The sequence below is a fragment of the Papilio machaon genome, chromosome 16 (genome assembly GCF_912999745.1).
Source record: "Papilio machaon chromosome 16, ilPapMach1.1, whole genome shotgun sequence".
Lineage (NCBI taxonomy): Eukaryota > Metazoa > Arthropoda > Insecta > Lepidoptera > Papilionidae > Papilio > Papilio machaon.
Genome location: NC_060001.1, coordinates 1,079,344 through 1,095,971, shown reverse-complemented (window position 1 = coordinate 1,095,971; position 16,628 = coordinate 1,079,344). Strand labels below are relative to the sequence as shown.

Below are 16,628 nucleotides of genomic sequence, written 5' to 3'. Positions count from 1 at the left end.
CCTTCATCAGGGTGAGTGGCCCTAACGACGGGCTGCGTCCGCGAAATAATACCAGTCCCACTCACACTGATGAAGGGCCCCCGAAGGGCTCGAAACTAGTCGGTGACGACACCGGATATATATACGTGAGTGTTTTAGGCGTTTCTATATAAGTTAATGATAATGTCTCACGAAAGTTTGAATAATTTGATTGTTTTAATTTCGAGTATGGTTTATGATAACATTTGTCTAGCTTATTATATGTTATATTGTAATTTTGTTATATATTTAGTAGCTAACACATAACACTAACAACAAAAACATACTAATATATTAATGTATTACCTCACCTTATATTTTAATTCATGGGTAATTTTCGAACGAATATAAAATAACAAATGTCTTAAGCAATTTTAATGATATTAAAAAACACCTATTTGATAAAAAAATATAAATTAAATTGTGTATTTAAAGTCATAAAATAAATAAATCACAAACACATAAATACAACTTATTATAAAATAAAAAATTCTAAACAGAAATTATTTTTTTAAGGTTTAATTTTACAAGACAAAAATAAATAGTGTTCAGACTATAGTTATTTGCCATAATTTATTGTTATGATTAAATTACTAATTTTTGATGAATTATAAAAAAATCTAGTAATAAATATAGCCTATGTTTCTCAATGATGATGTAGCTTTATAATAGAAAACTAATTTTTGAAATCGGCCCAGTAGTTTTTGAGTTTACTCGTTACAAACAAAGACACAAATCTTTCTTCTATATAAGTATAGATTTAAATAACTTTTTCAATTTAATTTAATTATTATTAACAACTGTACAAATAAACTTGTTTCAATAAATAAAACAATAATTAAAAGCTGTAAAAGAAACAATTTAAATCAATATTATATAAGTAAATGCAAGAATAAAATATTAAAAAAAAAAATATTTTTTAGCAAATGTCAGTCAGTGGAACAAGTTAAATATGCTTATTGCGGTACCGCTTACATTATTTAGTCGATCCCCATTAGTATGAAATATACACTAAGGAAGACCCTTAGTAATACGATTATGAGTGCTCTGATAGCTTCATAGCAAACAAGAGTCGACATGTTGCTGCAGGAATATGAGAGTCTTGAATGTTTGGTCACAGACGGGGCAAGTGTACCGCTGCGGGGGCGGAGTGTTCGGAGTCTCCGCCCCTTTGCTCGCCCCCGCCCCCGAACCTGCCCCCGGACCTGCCCCCGCCACCCCCTCCGTAGATAGCTTCTTCTTTTTGCGAACCTTTGTTTGAATTTTATTTATGTTTCCGTTGTTTAATATTTGGATATTGCAAAAAATTATGCAGTATTTCTAAATGTAAAAAAACTTTTTAAAAAAAGTGAGTTTTAAAATAAAATGTCACAAAGTTATATTATAAAATAAATTAAAAAATAGATATCTATTATACTCGTATACCTTTTCACCAAGTGATATAGGCTGTCTCAGTAAGAGTACACTTTTTGCATTTTAAAATAAAAACAATTATTTTATGAGAGAGTTGTGATATTTTTATTGTATTGTGAAGAAGACATATTCCGATTATGTATGGAATTATAACGCGTTGTTCTTTCGAAAAGCGCTCCATTTTTAATATACAGAGGTGACAGCTGTCAAATTTCAGAGTTGCCACTTGCATAAAAATAAAATCCAAATTTTAAAAGTGCACTCTTACTGAAACATCCTTTATAACTAAGAAAATATTATATATATTTAACCAGATGACAGATTTCATTGTGAGATGAGTGATAAAACTCACCACAATATCTAACAAATGTAGTAATATTGCAACACTCACCACATTGTCAGTAGTGGTCCTGGGCGAGCCGGATGCTGTCGGGCTGGAGTTTGAAATGATCTTCTTGCTGGTCACAGTGCGGAAGATTCCCGGACTCAGCTTACGTACTTCTTCTAACTGTCAATAAATTACTAATAGTATTGGCCGTTTCAATCATTACAGCAGCTCAAGGACACTTCCCAAAGCAACACATCCCTTTATACTTAAAATTAAATTCGGTGCAGCGACTGTGCGACATTCCGAGCCATAAACATGTTTGAAAAGTGTTATACTAATAAGCACAAATAATAAACTAGATATTAATAATGTACCCAGTGTTGCCACATTGATATTTATAAATGGATAGGTTATTGCTTGAAAATTACAGCTTCAGCCATGTTCTGGCTTAAACGAAGTTACACAGGGAAAAGTAATTATATTTGTATTATTAGTTCGAATCCTTACCACCGCTACCTACAGTAACCATTAGCACAAAATAGAAACAAAATACTAATATTTATAGCCTGTCCTATGTATAAAGGTCTTTGGGTTGCCAGTATACCTGCTTTTCCAATTCCTGATTGCGTTTCTGTGCGGTGCGCAAGTCCGTCACAATATCGTCCTTTTCACTCGCCATCTTCGCACGAGCTTCTCTCTCCGCCTCGAAATCACTCCTGCGAAAGATTTATTTAGCCATCAGAAGACTAACATGTCAAAAAAGACTACAGTACACAGAATCCTTTAAAAGTAACTAAGTATAGATTTAGTGTGTGAAATATACATTTATTTACAATGTTTGTGTGTTTATTTGGAATAGAGTATATTCAGTGAGTATTTTCAAATAACTTAACGGCTTAAAGTGATCAGCTTTGCGCTGAACCCTACTTAAATCACCTAAAATTGTTTACTAAGCAGCGACTCGCATTAAATTCAAAGCATTCAAGATATTTGAAAACATTTATACAAGGAGTTTCTCACTTGTACTGCAGCAGCTGCGCGCGCAGCAGGTCCGCGTCGTCGTGTCTTGCGCGCAGCTGCTGCAGGTCCGTCTGCAGCTGCTGCAGCTCGCGGCCGCGCGCCACCAGCGCTGACGTCAGAGCCTCCACACTGCCGCTGCCAGCGTCATTCACACTCACACTTTGCTGTATCACAAATATAAAGGTTCTCGCTCATTGTACCCACTCACGTTTTATAGACAAGTAAAAGCAGCGTGATCACAAAAAATACAAAATCAGTTCGATGTTAGTAACAAATTTACTTCACTTATCTTATAAGAATACGTACATAAATTTTACTTAGGTCTAATTTAACCAAAAATCTGCATAATCTCGTTACCATCTTATAAATCTTACTAATGTTATAAATACGAATGTATGTATAGATGGATGAATTGTTCTGGAAGAACAATAAGACTGCTCATTTTTTTTTAACTCTGCGTCGAAGAAGTCGGGGGCGACAGTTAGTCTTAAATAAGGAAAATATCCTGGAAAGTAACAAAGTACACTCACGTTTTCTGTCTTGGTGAGCGCCTTCTTTAAGAGCTCGTTGTAGTCTTTAAATATGCCTTCGAAGATTGACAACATGCCGCGGAGTTTGCCTCTACAAATATTGGATTTCAATTATATCATTATAAAATAAATCAAATAACACTTTTCTAGCTGACTATACACAGTTTTCAACATTATCATTGTAAAAAAATCAAATAACACTTTTCTTGCTGACTATACACACATTTTAATATTATCTTTGTAAAATAAATCAAATAACACTTTTCTAGCCGCCTATACATTAATTTAAATTTTCAATATTATCATTGTAAAAAAATTAAATAACACTTTTCTAGCCGCCTATACATTAATTTAAATTTTCAATATTATCATTTAAAAAAATTAAATAACACTTTTCTAGCCGACTATACACAAGTTTCAACATTATTATTAAAAAAAATCAAATAACAGTTTTCTTACCGACTATACATAAGTTTCAATTTTCAATATTATTATTGCAAAAAAAACAAATAACACTTTTCTAGCTGACTATACATACATATTGTTAAGGGCGTAACTATGCTGCCTCTCCAGTTGCTGTTTGACCTCGGCGAGACCGGACTTGAACCTATCGACGGAACCTCGCTCCAGCTTGTAGTCGTACAAGCTCGCCACTGTGCCTAAAGTCTGCACTAGACTGTCTGACAACCTAAACAAGAACTATCAATAAATAAAAATATCTAGCCCAGTGAAAAAGGCATTGCTATCGCGTTTACTTCTGTCAGAAAAAAAAACATGACAGGTACAGTACAAAAATGATTTTGTAACATTTTTTTGACATTGACAGGGTGGCGTTAGCTAACTTAATTTAGTTTGACTTATGTCCACTGTTCAGAAATTTTTGTCCATCTGTAATGTCTTAGACCCTTTTTCCACGAAGCAATCAACGACACAATGGAACACAAATTATTTATAATATGTAGTTATAAATTATTGGTAGTCAGACTACTACAAAATACTTGTGGAATTAGGGTCTTTATTTAAGACCTTAATTCTTTTTTTTTAATTACGGACTGACGAAGTCGCGGGCGACCGTTACTATTAAATATAGAATAATAACTGACCCAGTAGTGAGCGCGTTTACGAAGTCTGCTAAATGTTTCAGAGTTCTATCATACAACTTCACATTGGACGTGAAGTTCGCGAACTCTGGAGAACTCTCCGACTCGGAGCTGACAGACAGGCGTACCGGCTGGAACATCTGTAGCACCATAGAGTAAGGTGATACTTTTTATAATACAGGCCATAGACAATTTTTTTTTTACATTTCTTTTTAATTCCGTCTAAGAGCACGGGACAAAGTTCCCTTTTTCAAACAAGGAATTATTAAATTTTAATTAAAAAATTACTAACGGCAACCTCTTTTGTTGTTGCAGGCGAACTAGGATAAGCAAGAAACTTATACAAGCGAGAATTTTTTTTTTTTTAGTTTCAGATAATGCTAAGGGGAGACAAAAACATAATACCGACTTACAGTAGTCTGTGCTTCTTTTAGTCTGGTGGAGAGTTCTTGTATCTGTTCCTTGTAAATCCTGACAGTCTCCGACACTCCCGACTTGTGTTGTGTGAACTCTAACTATATATATATATATATATACATAAAAAGTGTTATTATAGTTGTCTTTATTCCAATTTTAATACCTATCACCTTATATAGCGAAAAAGAAAAAAAGCTAATAAATTCTGTTTATAAGTGTTTTGTTAATAGTAACTCTAAGTTTTTTTATATATATTATAAAATCGAATTGATTTTTATAACAATAAGACGATAAATGTACCAGAGACATATAATGCATAGTGTTTACAAATGGCGCTAGTATCGCTGAATGGCGCTAGTGTGTCAAACTCGACCTACCTTAATATTTTCTAGATCTAAAATCTTAATCTGCGCAACTTTCAATTCGTTCTGTAGGTTGGATATTTTTCCTTCCAACTGTTGTATCATTTTATCCCGGGACGTGATGTTCTCTGAAGATGCTTTGGCCTAAATACAAAATATTACCGATAAATGTCAAAAAACTATTAAACAAGTAAAACAATCATTATAATCGAACCTGGATAAATGAAAAGCCAATGTGTCGCAATTTTTTTTCTCACAGAGGTTTATCTGTAAAACAAGTTTTTGTCTTGTGGAAGTTGTCCATCAGGATCACAACTCTCGCTTATAGAGGCTTCTCGTTTATCCAGGTTGGACTGTATATTATGCTATTAGTGTTTTATAAAAACGTATCAAGAATTGTGGTACAAAAACATAAAAAAAAAACTTTCTATAAATGTGGCAAATGAGCAAGGCGATGACCTGAATTCACCGAAATAGCGAAGTGAACACTGCCCAAAGACATCCGTAATTGCTGATGCGTTGCTTATATTGTATCGACAGGGGAGGGGACACACAGAAAATTTTATAGATTATGTAAAATAATAAATAATACTTACTTCACTAGCACATTTGAGTTGTCTCTGCAGATCTTGTATGATGAAGTGTAACTTTTTAACTTCTTCAGCATGATCACTCTCTGTGGTAGATATTTGTAACTGTGAAACAAAAGTTACTTAATTTGAAGTATAGATGGCGTTTTTGGAATTATTTCCATTTTTTTTATGAAATAGTTATAAAAGTACCGATTACTTGAATTTGTAAATTTTATAAAATTGTCTTGATTTAAATTAAATGATGTAAGTAACAAATATAATCAAGGTAATATGAAAGTACATACAACTGGAATTCATTTTTTTTGTACCACTCAAGTCGTCAAACTCGTTTATGTTATCAAATAAAACCGTAAACTGTAATTGCATTTTTCTTCACACACTTTTAACATTTAATAATTAATAAACAATATCTTATAATTTAAAAAATATTTACTACAGCCGTAAAATTAGTTTTGTAAAGTTAATTAAAAAATGTGTCCTAGAAAAGAATGTGTTACATACCTCAATTTTTTCCAATTTCTCTTTGATTTCATCTCTTTCTTTGGAAGTAGCGTCGACTATGTGCTCTAAGGATTCCTTTTGCCAGGTCAATTTTTCATTTTCAACTATAACCTGCAAAATATTCACACCTAAAGTAATTAAAAGAAATACGATCCCTGAAACTTATAAATTTATCGATTCTCTAAATTTTCAGTGTCAAAACACTTTTAAAAAACATATAGAAATAACAATATTACATGAACATTCCGAATGGACATTGATACAACTCATAAATTAATAAAATCTCACCTGTCGCCTTTGCTTTTCGACAAGTTCGAGTTGTGCTGTCAATTTATCGATGGTGTCGTCATCAGGTGACGTCACGAACTCAACTCCCGAGGACGCCCCCGACCTGCCCTCAGACCGCAAGGACCGCGGCTGTGACCCCCCGCCCCCTGTGCCCCCGGACAGGCGCAACGCGTCCGCTTTCAACATCTTGTTTTCTTCACGTAACTGCAAAAGTCAACTAACGTATTCATTGCTCTTAGACATAAGCCACATAGATTTATCCAAAGACTATAAAGGAAAATACTAAAATCGTAGCAGAATAGTTTAGATTCACCGAAACAGAATACAGTCTTAAAAAGACAACTTCACCGTTTAAAAAATAGCACAGCATCATCCAAACTTTATAGTGGCTCGGAATATCGCACAAGATGCTTCACGGAACATACTTTACAGTCTCGTCGTAATAAAGGGCTACGGCAAACTTTCGTCAACCAGCATTGATCCAACCCGACACCCACATGCGCAGACGTGAACTCGCAGCTAACCTCAAGCCGTCATAAAGTTTGGATCTCATTATGCATACCTTTATCACTAAGTTCTTAGTTTCATCAAACTTTTCTTTATGTATCTTGTGTGTGTTTAACATATCGTCCTGACAAGAGGATATTAAGTCAAGCTGTTCCTTCAAGGACTCGTTGTTCTGCTTGAGGGTCTCCTTAAGGACCAGGTTCTCGTCTAAAAGTTCACCGAACCGCTTCTGCAGCTCCTCTGTACTCCTGTCGTCTGTTACTATCGTGCTGGCGATCATCATACTGCCTGGAGATGGCTGTAGTAATACAATAGCTAGTTAGTTTGTATACTGTCCGCACTGCAGAAACATTTACACATTTTAGACACGACACAAATAACCGCACAATATGTTCTTAAATGTCTTAAATTATACATGTGATCTCAGTTAGTCCGTCAATGTAATAAGATATTTAACGATACCGATAAACATAGATTTATAAATAGATAGATACATACAAAAATGTATACCTTTTCCATGCAATTGCCAATGGTACGTACCGTAGTTGTATTATGCACACTTTTAAAAGTAAACGACATCAAAGGAGTTACTAACACTCGGAAACGACTACCGTCTTTGAATATCCAGGGTTGTCAACTCTAACAATTTTATACCGAGCAACCGACAAGAGTAATTTTTTTTAATATGTCTGTTTCAATATCTTACTAAAATTATAAATGCGAATGTTTAGACGGATGTATGGTTTAGTGGTTACGTTTTTACAAGGAAGAACGGCTGCATGGATCATGATGAAATTTGCTATAGATATAGAACCAAGTCTGGAAAAACACATAGGCTACTAAGTTTTTTTTTTTTTTTAATCCGCGCGGACAGAGTTGTGTCCGACAGCTAGTATCATAATAAACGTTATAATGAAAGTAAAAAAACACGATTGTGTATCCTTCACTTGAAAATAGACTGTTTATAATATTGCCAAATATTTTTTTATTCACGGTCGAACCTCAGTAAGCTAAATGTTAATTATAATGCATTGAATAATATACCTTATTTATAAGGCAATAAATTTAATTTTCAATGTCAAGTTTGTGTGCACAATGAAAATACAATTTATCATGTTATCGTTATATTTGTCAACTTGATTCAATATACTTGTCGTAATTTTATGCAAGAGATGAATTATAGGATACTAGCTTTTACCCGCGACTCCGTCCGCGCGGAATAAAAAAAATGCGCACAAGATAAAAAGTTCCTATGTCCGTCTCCTTGTTCTAAGCTACCTCCCCATCAATTTTCAGCTAAATCAGTTCGACCGATCTTGAGTTATAAATAGTGTAACTAACACGACTTTCTTTTATATATATAGATATTGATTTTATTACATTAAAACATTCTCATAAAAGATGTTTCTCGATTACATTTTATGTCAATATTTCCACAGTACGAACACACAGTTACATTATTTTTTATACTAAACAAAAGAAATAATTATTTTACGACTACCTCTTTCCCGCAACTCCGTCGGCGTGGTATTAAGAAAAACTCATCCTATGTGTTCTCCCAGACAACATCTATGCCAAATTTCAGAGAGATCCATTGAAACGTTTCGGAGATACGGAGATAGGATCGGATTCAAACAAACATCCATGCATCCATCCATAAATACAAATTTTCGCATTTATGACATTAAATTTACTTTGACTATAAAAAAATAGAACTGTCCAATTTAAATACAAATATCATTATTTCGAAGGGTTAAAATTGGCAACCCTATATTTACTGTAACCGCGGGAACTTACCGCTTCAATACCTACACCTAAAACTAACAGCGACAGATATAAATAACCACGTCATCAACTGCATTTCTCTCAAGGTGACAATTATAAATATTTCTTATAATAATTATTACATGCGATGGTATTTAACCATTAAAAATTAAGGATGCTTCGCACAAATGGCTAAGTACATGTACAATACCATTGTTTTATCCTGGCGTCGCGGGTATCGAGTAGCGCGCGTGCCATACACACAACGTTGAATCGTCGACGCGAGTGGTCTATTTCGTCAATACAGTTATAGCGACTACACGGCTTACACAAATTTACAAAACAACTATATTGCGGAAGTCGCTTAGGGACTGGAATCGCCCAGAATCGAAGGATTACGTAGGTTGCTCGGTCAGATTTGCTATATTCGCTTATAACATATTCACATAGAACGCAAATTGTTGTTAATTAAGGATATTACTGTAATATGGTAAAGTCCCTTGGGCGTGTAAAATCACAGCTGCTGGCTAATCTGAAATTACTATCAGTTTGTCAATGATTGAATTGCAAATGAAAAATCAATGCACACAATAGATCTGACTGGTTAGATCTCTCTATAGATATAGTAACTTGAATCACAAATCAATTCCTTCATAAATAATATTTATATGTGAATACTGTAATCATCATATCCCTGGCCTTATCCCACTCACATGGGTTCGGCACGCAAGGTTTTATAAACCTTAAAGTTTTGCTATAATTTTTTACAGCCTGCCTGTCGCCAACCCAACTGGTAAGAATAATTTAAAATTAAATATAATATAATACATAAAAAGCTAAATAATTCAAAATTACTTCTAAAATACACCAAAAAAACAACTTCAAGTTCTTGTCTTGATAATCATCCTAATAATTGTGTGAATACTGAAATACCTGCACAAAATAATAATATTGTCTCAAATGTCCTAGAGAGAAGTAGATCTATGGTTCGAAGGAACAAAAATATAAACATACTATGAGTGTATGTGCACATACATAAATACATATATACATTTGATCAATTCACAAAAGAGATTTTTGATGAGTCATATGTCAACATTAAACTTATCACATGTTTATATGTTTTATTTAAATATAGATAAGAACAATAATATATTACTATTTGTCCTCATTTCAGCCAATTTACCAGTCAATTTTACTAAAAAACAAAAAAATTGTTGTGACCTTACTGGAATTTTCTGATAAAAGTTACCATTAGGGCAATGTTCTTTACAATGTTACTCTTGAAACCTATTTTCTTCATAAAAATTTCACGCAAACTTCAAATTTTTGCATTATAAATTTCATAAAAATATCATATCATCTTTTTCGACTATAACAACATTATATATGTATATCTAGCTCTTAAGTATGAAGAAGTAGTAAAAAAGTTATTTGAGAAGCATCCTACCATTTTCGAAACCAGCAACTCATCTATAGATCTAATAATCTTACTTGTTTGTCCTTTTATAAGAATCATATAATTATATGAGAAAATTCACATTTACTTACAGTATCACCAATGTGAAAGTATGCCTTGAAAGCCATAGACGCTTCAGGGGGTATATCTTTCAATGCATCTTCAATCTGCTCCTTGTCTAATGCATTACCATTTTCCACACCGTTGCACCTCAGGTCCAGACTTGTGCCTGGTGATGTGCCCAAAATGATGAACGAGTCCTCATCATTATTTGCCAAATTCACATTGGTTGCCATTTTTGATCATCTAGAGTGGAAGATAGATGACATTTATTGAATATAATATTAATTAATAATTTAATAAGTTGAAATTTACCAAATCAAATAAACTGTTTCCTTAGACGACTAAAAATAAAACGCAAAATTTTACCCAATGAGGAATGTGGTATCCACCCAGCGTTTATTGTTATTGCAATAAGTGCCACTTTACTTCCCGTCAATTGCGAGCAGTTCGATAAACAAACGACATGAAGGTGTTATCAACAAAATTGTTTGGAGAAGTAAAAAAGCACTTTTCCACCCTCTATTTCTTGCAAACATTGAACACTGACAGATGACAGTGGCTTAAATTGACGCTGACATATGATAATTGACGATTGCTTTTGTTCCTTTCTATGCGTATTATCATTAATCGCTATTTTTTTGTTGCAAAAAATTTACTGTATTTTATTATATATAGTCGATGTAACGTATTAAAATTATAAACCTTGATCATCTATATCTACTACATTACCTACGCTCAGATAGAAGAAAATACGTTTCATTTAGTAAAGCATTCTTAGGTAAAGTTAATTTAAAGTTTAACCATTCTATATCAATAATTTTCAAGTTAAATCTAACTCAGCTTTTAACCTAAATACTTTAAAAAATTGCAGACTTTACTTTTATAGTTCTTTTAATTATATGTAAGTATGACGTTCCTTTTCGTCCAATTTCTGCTTTGAATGTCAATAAGAAAACTTGTCACTGTTATCAGCCTATCAGTTTATGTCAATGTCAAACCCAATTGGAACAGAACAGAATGGTCGTGTCAGTTTGAAAGTAAAAAGCCTGTGGAGAGGGTGTTAACCCAATTTTTAGAGTGTTTGAAAAAGTAGATTATAAAAGAAATGTCTAATGAACATACCTTAGATTTGCATTATGTTCATCAGAGCTTCCAAAGAAGTCTAAAAGAAGAAGATGATGTAGTGATAGAGGCTTATATTGACGGATACAATGAGCTAGTGAAGTGAGCGTAAGAAAATATGTGTTTATATGTGATCCATATGTTCTGTAATTTAATTGTTTGTCTATTATTTAGGTTCTTAAACCTGATCGGGTCAGTATTCTCTTTTGTGAGTAGTGATGTAAAGAGCAAAATAAAGGTGATGGAAAAACATAGAGAAGGTGACGATGCTATTTATTACGAGTCCTTTAAGAAAATGATGAAGTACGAAAAAGAGACTTGCTTACACGAAAATAATGGTTTTGTTTCTGGTTCAAGGACAATGTTACGATTACATAGAGGATTAGGTATGTGCAAATCTTAGATTGTTAAAAAAAAATCTTTACAGTTCAAAGAATTTTATTTTAAGAAATAATTAGTCTAAATCTTTAAATTTGTTAAGAAGTTTGTGAATGGGAAATGCTTAGTGTTTAGGTGGTGGTGATATTGTGTGCAAAGAATTATCATCTTTGCATTATAATATTGTACTTATATATCACTAAAAGATATCATCTTTCAGATTTCATCAGATTATTTCTGAAACGTCTTAGTGATTCAGATGATGCAGTTAACACATGTACAACTTGCCAGTCATCATATAATGAAACATTGGCTGAATTCCATCCTTGGTACATCAGGAAAGCAGCAACACTTGCAATGCATGCACTCCCAACAAGACCTGACTTATTGAAAAAGGTTAGTCCATTTTTAAATAGATCAGTGATTAAAATTAACATTAAATATGTTTTGTAATGATTTATTTTTAATAAACTAAACTAATTCTAATCAGTTTAAATTTTAAAAAAAGAATATGAAAATTTATTACCTATCATTAACATAAAAAGCAATAATTTTCTTTATCACTAAAAAGGCCAGTTATAATTTTTTTTATCTGATATCTATGAAATATGGATAATAAAATTTAATGTAATAATTATGTTTTACTGAGAGATTATTTACACAGCTGGATTACTTACGCTGTTACAATTTTAAATTGATTCAATAAATTACACATTTAACTGCAATACTAAATCAATTTTGAACTAATTAAGGCTAACAGTCATAACTGGATAATTATATGTGAAAGTTTTATTTCATAACTAGCTGTAACCCGTGGCTCCGTACTCATGGAATTAAAAACAAAACATAATTTGTAGCCTATGTGTTCATCTAGACTATGTTCTACATCTAAACCAAATTTCTGCGAAATCCCTTTTAGTCATTCTGGAGATATCTTCTAACAAACATCCATCCATATAAACATTCGCATTTATAACATTAGTAAGACATCTGCTGGGTTTTGCAAAAGTACTCTATAAAAATTAAATACAAAATATTGATTCCCGTTTCAAGGTGAAATCATTTACATTGCTAACCACTGTGCGGCACTGTACAATTGTAGTTGTGTTAGTGAGTGTACAGCATTGTTTTATAATAAACATGCCTGTTTCTATCTTTGAACATTTATTTACATAGACTGTATGCCTTGTTAACTCATTTACTCCTTTGTTTTAAATTGAAAAGAACAATGTCGTAATTCGATTTTAAATACCGATTGTAGGTATACTATTTACTACAATATTAAACGCACAGCGGGTTCAAGTCGATGTAACATTCTATTATCGTTATCGCTAGTAGAATTGACAAAATGTGTCAAAATTTATAGGAAAAAATACGTGACATATCGAAAGCGACTTCGCTTATCGAATGTTTCTTTGTCTAACCTAGTGTTTCCCCAAGTGGGCGATAACGCCCCCTTGGAGGCGTTTGAAACCTAGGAGGGGGCGATAAGGGGCCTAAAAAATGGGGGGCATTGAAATTAATTAAAGTAATGAAATTGTGGTTTTTAAGTTTTAGGGCTGAATAAAAATTAGGGGGCTCTGAAATATAATTGATTTTCATAGGGGGCGGTGAAAGAAATAAGTTTGACAAGCACTGGTCTAACCCCAAGTTGTCGCAATTAAAATAAATTGTCGCAGTAAAACTACCCCATAAAGTTTGTAATCGGACATTAATTCTAATGTGTTTTTACTCGTTTCTATTTCAATTAGTTGAATTTACTTTAATCAAACTGCATCGTTTCCGTGTTCAGAATTGGTCGTAATTATAATTAACATCATCGTTCATTAGACCCCTTTTCCACTAGCTACATATTACCACTTTCCGTCTTATATATGTGTTGTCACGGCCAGTCACGCAGGTCGTTAGTCGTTTACGAATGGGGGAGGAGCAGTCATCTAATGAGTTAGCGAGAGACAAAGTTAGTTCTTCTCACTCGCTCGCAACCTCTTGACATGTTCTTTATTCAAATGTACCCAAATTTCCAGATCTTCGGTACCGAGGACAGGTTAACTGAAGCGATGACCATACTGCCACAAACTCTTCAATCTTGTGATGAGGTATACCAAAGAGTGGAACAACTTTACACGGACTTCGACTTTCACGGCTTGCCATAAATTAACTAGCCAAAGAATCAAACATATCGGCAGAGCTGGGCATTAACTCGTTAATCCGTTAATCGTTAATTAACGAAGTTAACATTTTGCTTAACGGATTAACTTTTAAGTTAACTTCAAAAAGTGTTAACGCTTTTGTTAACTTCCGTTAAACTCAACTTCCGTTAATAAAAGTCCGTTAATCGTTAAATTAGGAGAAATTTGAAACTTGGAGACGTGCTGTCATTTTGTTTAAATTACGCGCCACGCCACGCTCGTAAGTTCAGGTATGTTGGGCGACTGTCAGCTACTCGAATGGTGAACGAACGAGTTGATAATTGATACATGTGAAGTTCGCGTGCAAGTGTGATGTATCAGAGCGTCCGGGAAAGACGTGACCAACGGGACAAAATGAAAAGAAGGTTCGAAATAGTATATTTCATTACGAGTTTATAAAAGCACGAGTATGTAATAGCCCACATTCCGAACGCTTTTCTTCCCTGCAATACGTGGCGTATTTTTGAGAAACTGTATTAAAAAACTTTTTTTACTCGTGCTTTTTCTTTAGCTTTTTCAAACTCGTGCGTTCTCTTTCGCAGCTGTCAAAATAATGTTTGCTATAAAGAAAAACCAAACACGAAGTTTTTACAAAAAAAAAATCAATGAAGTTTTTATGATTCATGCAAATATTTCTAAAAAGAAGCCTAATTTGTTACAATATCAAATTTAATGATTTGATTCAATGAATTAGGTTAGGTTTCATTTTATTTCATCTCATTGAATTTAATTTTCATTTCACATCAATAAAAATAATCCACTGAAGACTTGGTTGTTTGGACATAGTTCACTTTGCCTACCCAGAATGGGTAAAGAAAAGAAAAAAAAATCTCAGTTTGTATTCTTTTACGGTTGGCGCCATTTTCCAAACATTTTAGTTAGTTGAGTTTATTGTGTTTTTATTATTCTATTAAATTGCTTCATTTTTTCACAACTGTGTCAAAAATAGATGTTTAGTACACGTGCGGAACTGTCATTACAACTTGTTCCAACTGTCAACCCTCACCTTCGGCTGCGCCTCGGCTCGGGTAGACATTTGTCGGAACACTTTGCAAGGACAGGCTTTCCGCACTCGTAATGAAATAAACTATAATGCATTCATACTTGTCTCTAATACTAATGTGTTATAGAATATATAGTCAAATTACTATTTTAAACAAGTGTCGCCACATAAGTGTAAAATTAGTATGTATAATTTTGGTATGGTTAACTGTTAACGATTAACTTTAACTTGCGTTAAATTTTCGAGAATTTAACGATTAACGAAGTTAATTTTTTAATTAACGAATTAACGATTAACGAAGTTAACTTTTCGATTAACTGTGCCCACCTGTGCATATCGGTATATATACGTGGGTTTTCAATGTCGAAACACTTGCAAAAAAAAACATAGTCGTTTCTAATCTCTTCGGAAAACTATAAATATTGTTGGCAGTTTCGGCAGTGGAAAATCACGAATGCAGTATGCGATTCATGTATGGTGTATTTGAGACGCTACGGTAAATTGTGAGGAAATGTATTAACTACTAGGGCAGCATAAAAACGCAGGACTCGTATGGTATGCGACTCTCCCGGCTGCATACGTTTCACTGTTCCCTTTAACCATTGTTTGTAAAGACAGCGACATTATATTTCATAGATTAAAAATATTTTTTTAACACAGTTGCACAAAAAGTGGCGTATTGCAGGAACGTATAGCGTTCGGGATATGAGCTATTACATACTCGTGCTTTTTCTTTACCTTTTCCGAACTCGTGCGTTCTCTTTTTCCAACTGTCAAAATAATGTCTATTAAAAAGAAAAAACCAACCACGAAGTTTTTACAAATAAAAGTTCATAGAAGTTTTTATGATTCATGCAAATATTTCTAAAATGAAGCTATTAATTGTTTCAATATTAGATTTCATGTTAGGTTGCATTTCATTTCATCTTATTAAATTTCATTATCATTTCATATCAATAAAAAAAATCTACTGAAGACATGGCTTTATGGGCATAATCCCCTTTGCCTACCCAGAATGGGTGAAGAAAAAAATCTGCTTATATTCTTTTACGGTTGGCGCCATTTTCCAAAAATTGCTTCATTTTTTCGCAACTGTATTAAAAATAGTTGTTCAGTACACGTGCGGAAAGCCTGTCATTGCAACTTGTTCCGACTGTTTGCAATGACAGACTTTCCACACTCATAATACAATATACTATTAAACAGTATAATAACTCTACTGTGATATAATCTTCCAATTATATTATCTTCAATTAAAACTTGTAGGTTGTACAAATGGTCCTACCATTTTATCGAATATGTAGAAACAAGGAGTGATAACCTCGATCCGTGTTACATTTGTAACGTAATAAAATCGGTCAAATAAACTTCAAAGTCCCAAATGACTCTTAAATTAAACATTAATCTTAAAAATAATTAAAATATTGCATAAATTGGTATATTGAAAACAAAATTATCATAATTTTAAATTTGCAATCAACTTTTGATAACATCTCTTTATCCACTTTTTATCGCAGTGAATAATAGCATAAAAAACAAGCTTTAACAGTTGAGGAGCGTCGGAACAAAA

At 33.2% G+C, this 16,628-nt stretch overlaps 2 protein-coding genes across 2 annotated transcripts; one reads left to right on the top strand and one right to left on the bottom strand.

Annotated features, from left to right (window-relative positions):
- Window positions 1–1,049: 1,049 nt before the first annotated feature.
- On the bottom strand, window positions 1,050–10,902 carry LOC106715848 (optineurin). Its single transcript, XM_045681509.1, has 15 exons — window positions 10,730–10,902; window positions 10,393–10,606; window positions 7,133–7,375; window positions 6,571–6,774; window positions 6,283–6,393; window positions 5,785–5,883; window positions 5,204–5,332; window positions 4,823–4,924; window positions 4,413–4,549; window positions 3,848–3,997; window positions 3,310–3,400; window positions 2,780–2,943; window positions 2,364–2,475; window positions 1,823–1,939; window positions 1,050–1,269 (listed from the first exon to the last, which is right to left on the bottom strand). Exons 2-15 carry the CDS (start codon window positions 10,594–10,596, stop codon window positions 1,075–1,077), a joined length of 2,058 nt encoding a protein of 685 aa, XP_045537465.1. The 5' UTR covers window positions 10,597–10,606; window positions 10,730–10,902; the 3' UTR covers window positions 1,050–1,074.
- Window positions 10,903–11,376: 474 nt separating this feature from the next.
- On the top strand, window positions 11,377–15,638 carry LOC106715789 (ceramide-1-phosphate transfer protein). The gene is made up of 5 exons (XM_045681568.1): window positions 11,377–11,587; window positions 11,660–11,871; window positions 12,084–12,259; window positions 13,891–14,041; window positions 15,391–15,638. Exons 1-4 carry the CDS (start codon window positions 11,469–11,471, stop codon window positions 14,017–14,019), a joined length of 636 nt encoding a protein of 211 aa, XP_045537524.1. The 5' UTR covers window positions 11,377–11,468; the 3' UTR covers window positions 14,020–14,041; window positions 15,391–15,638.
- The last annotated feature ends 990 nt before the right edge of the window (window positions 15,639–16,628 follow it).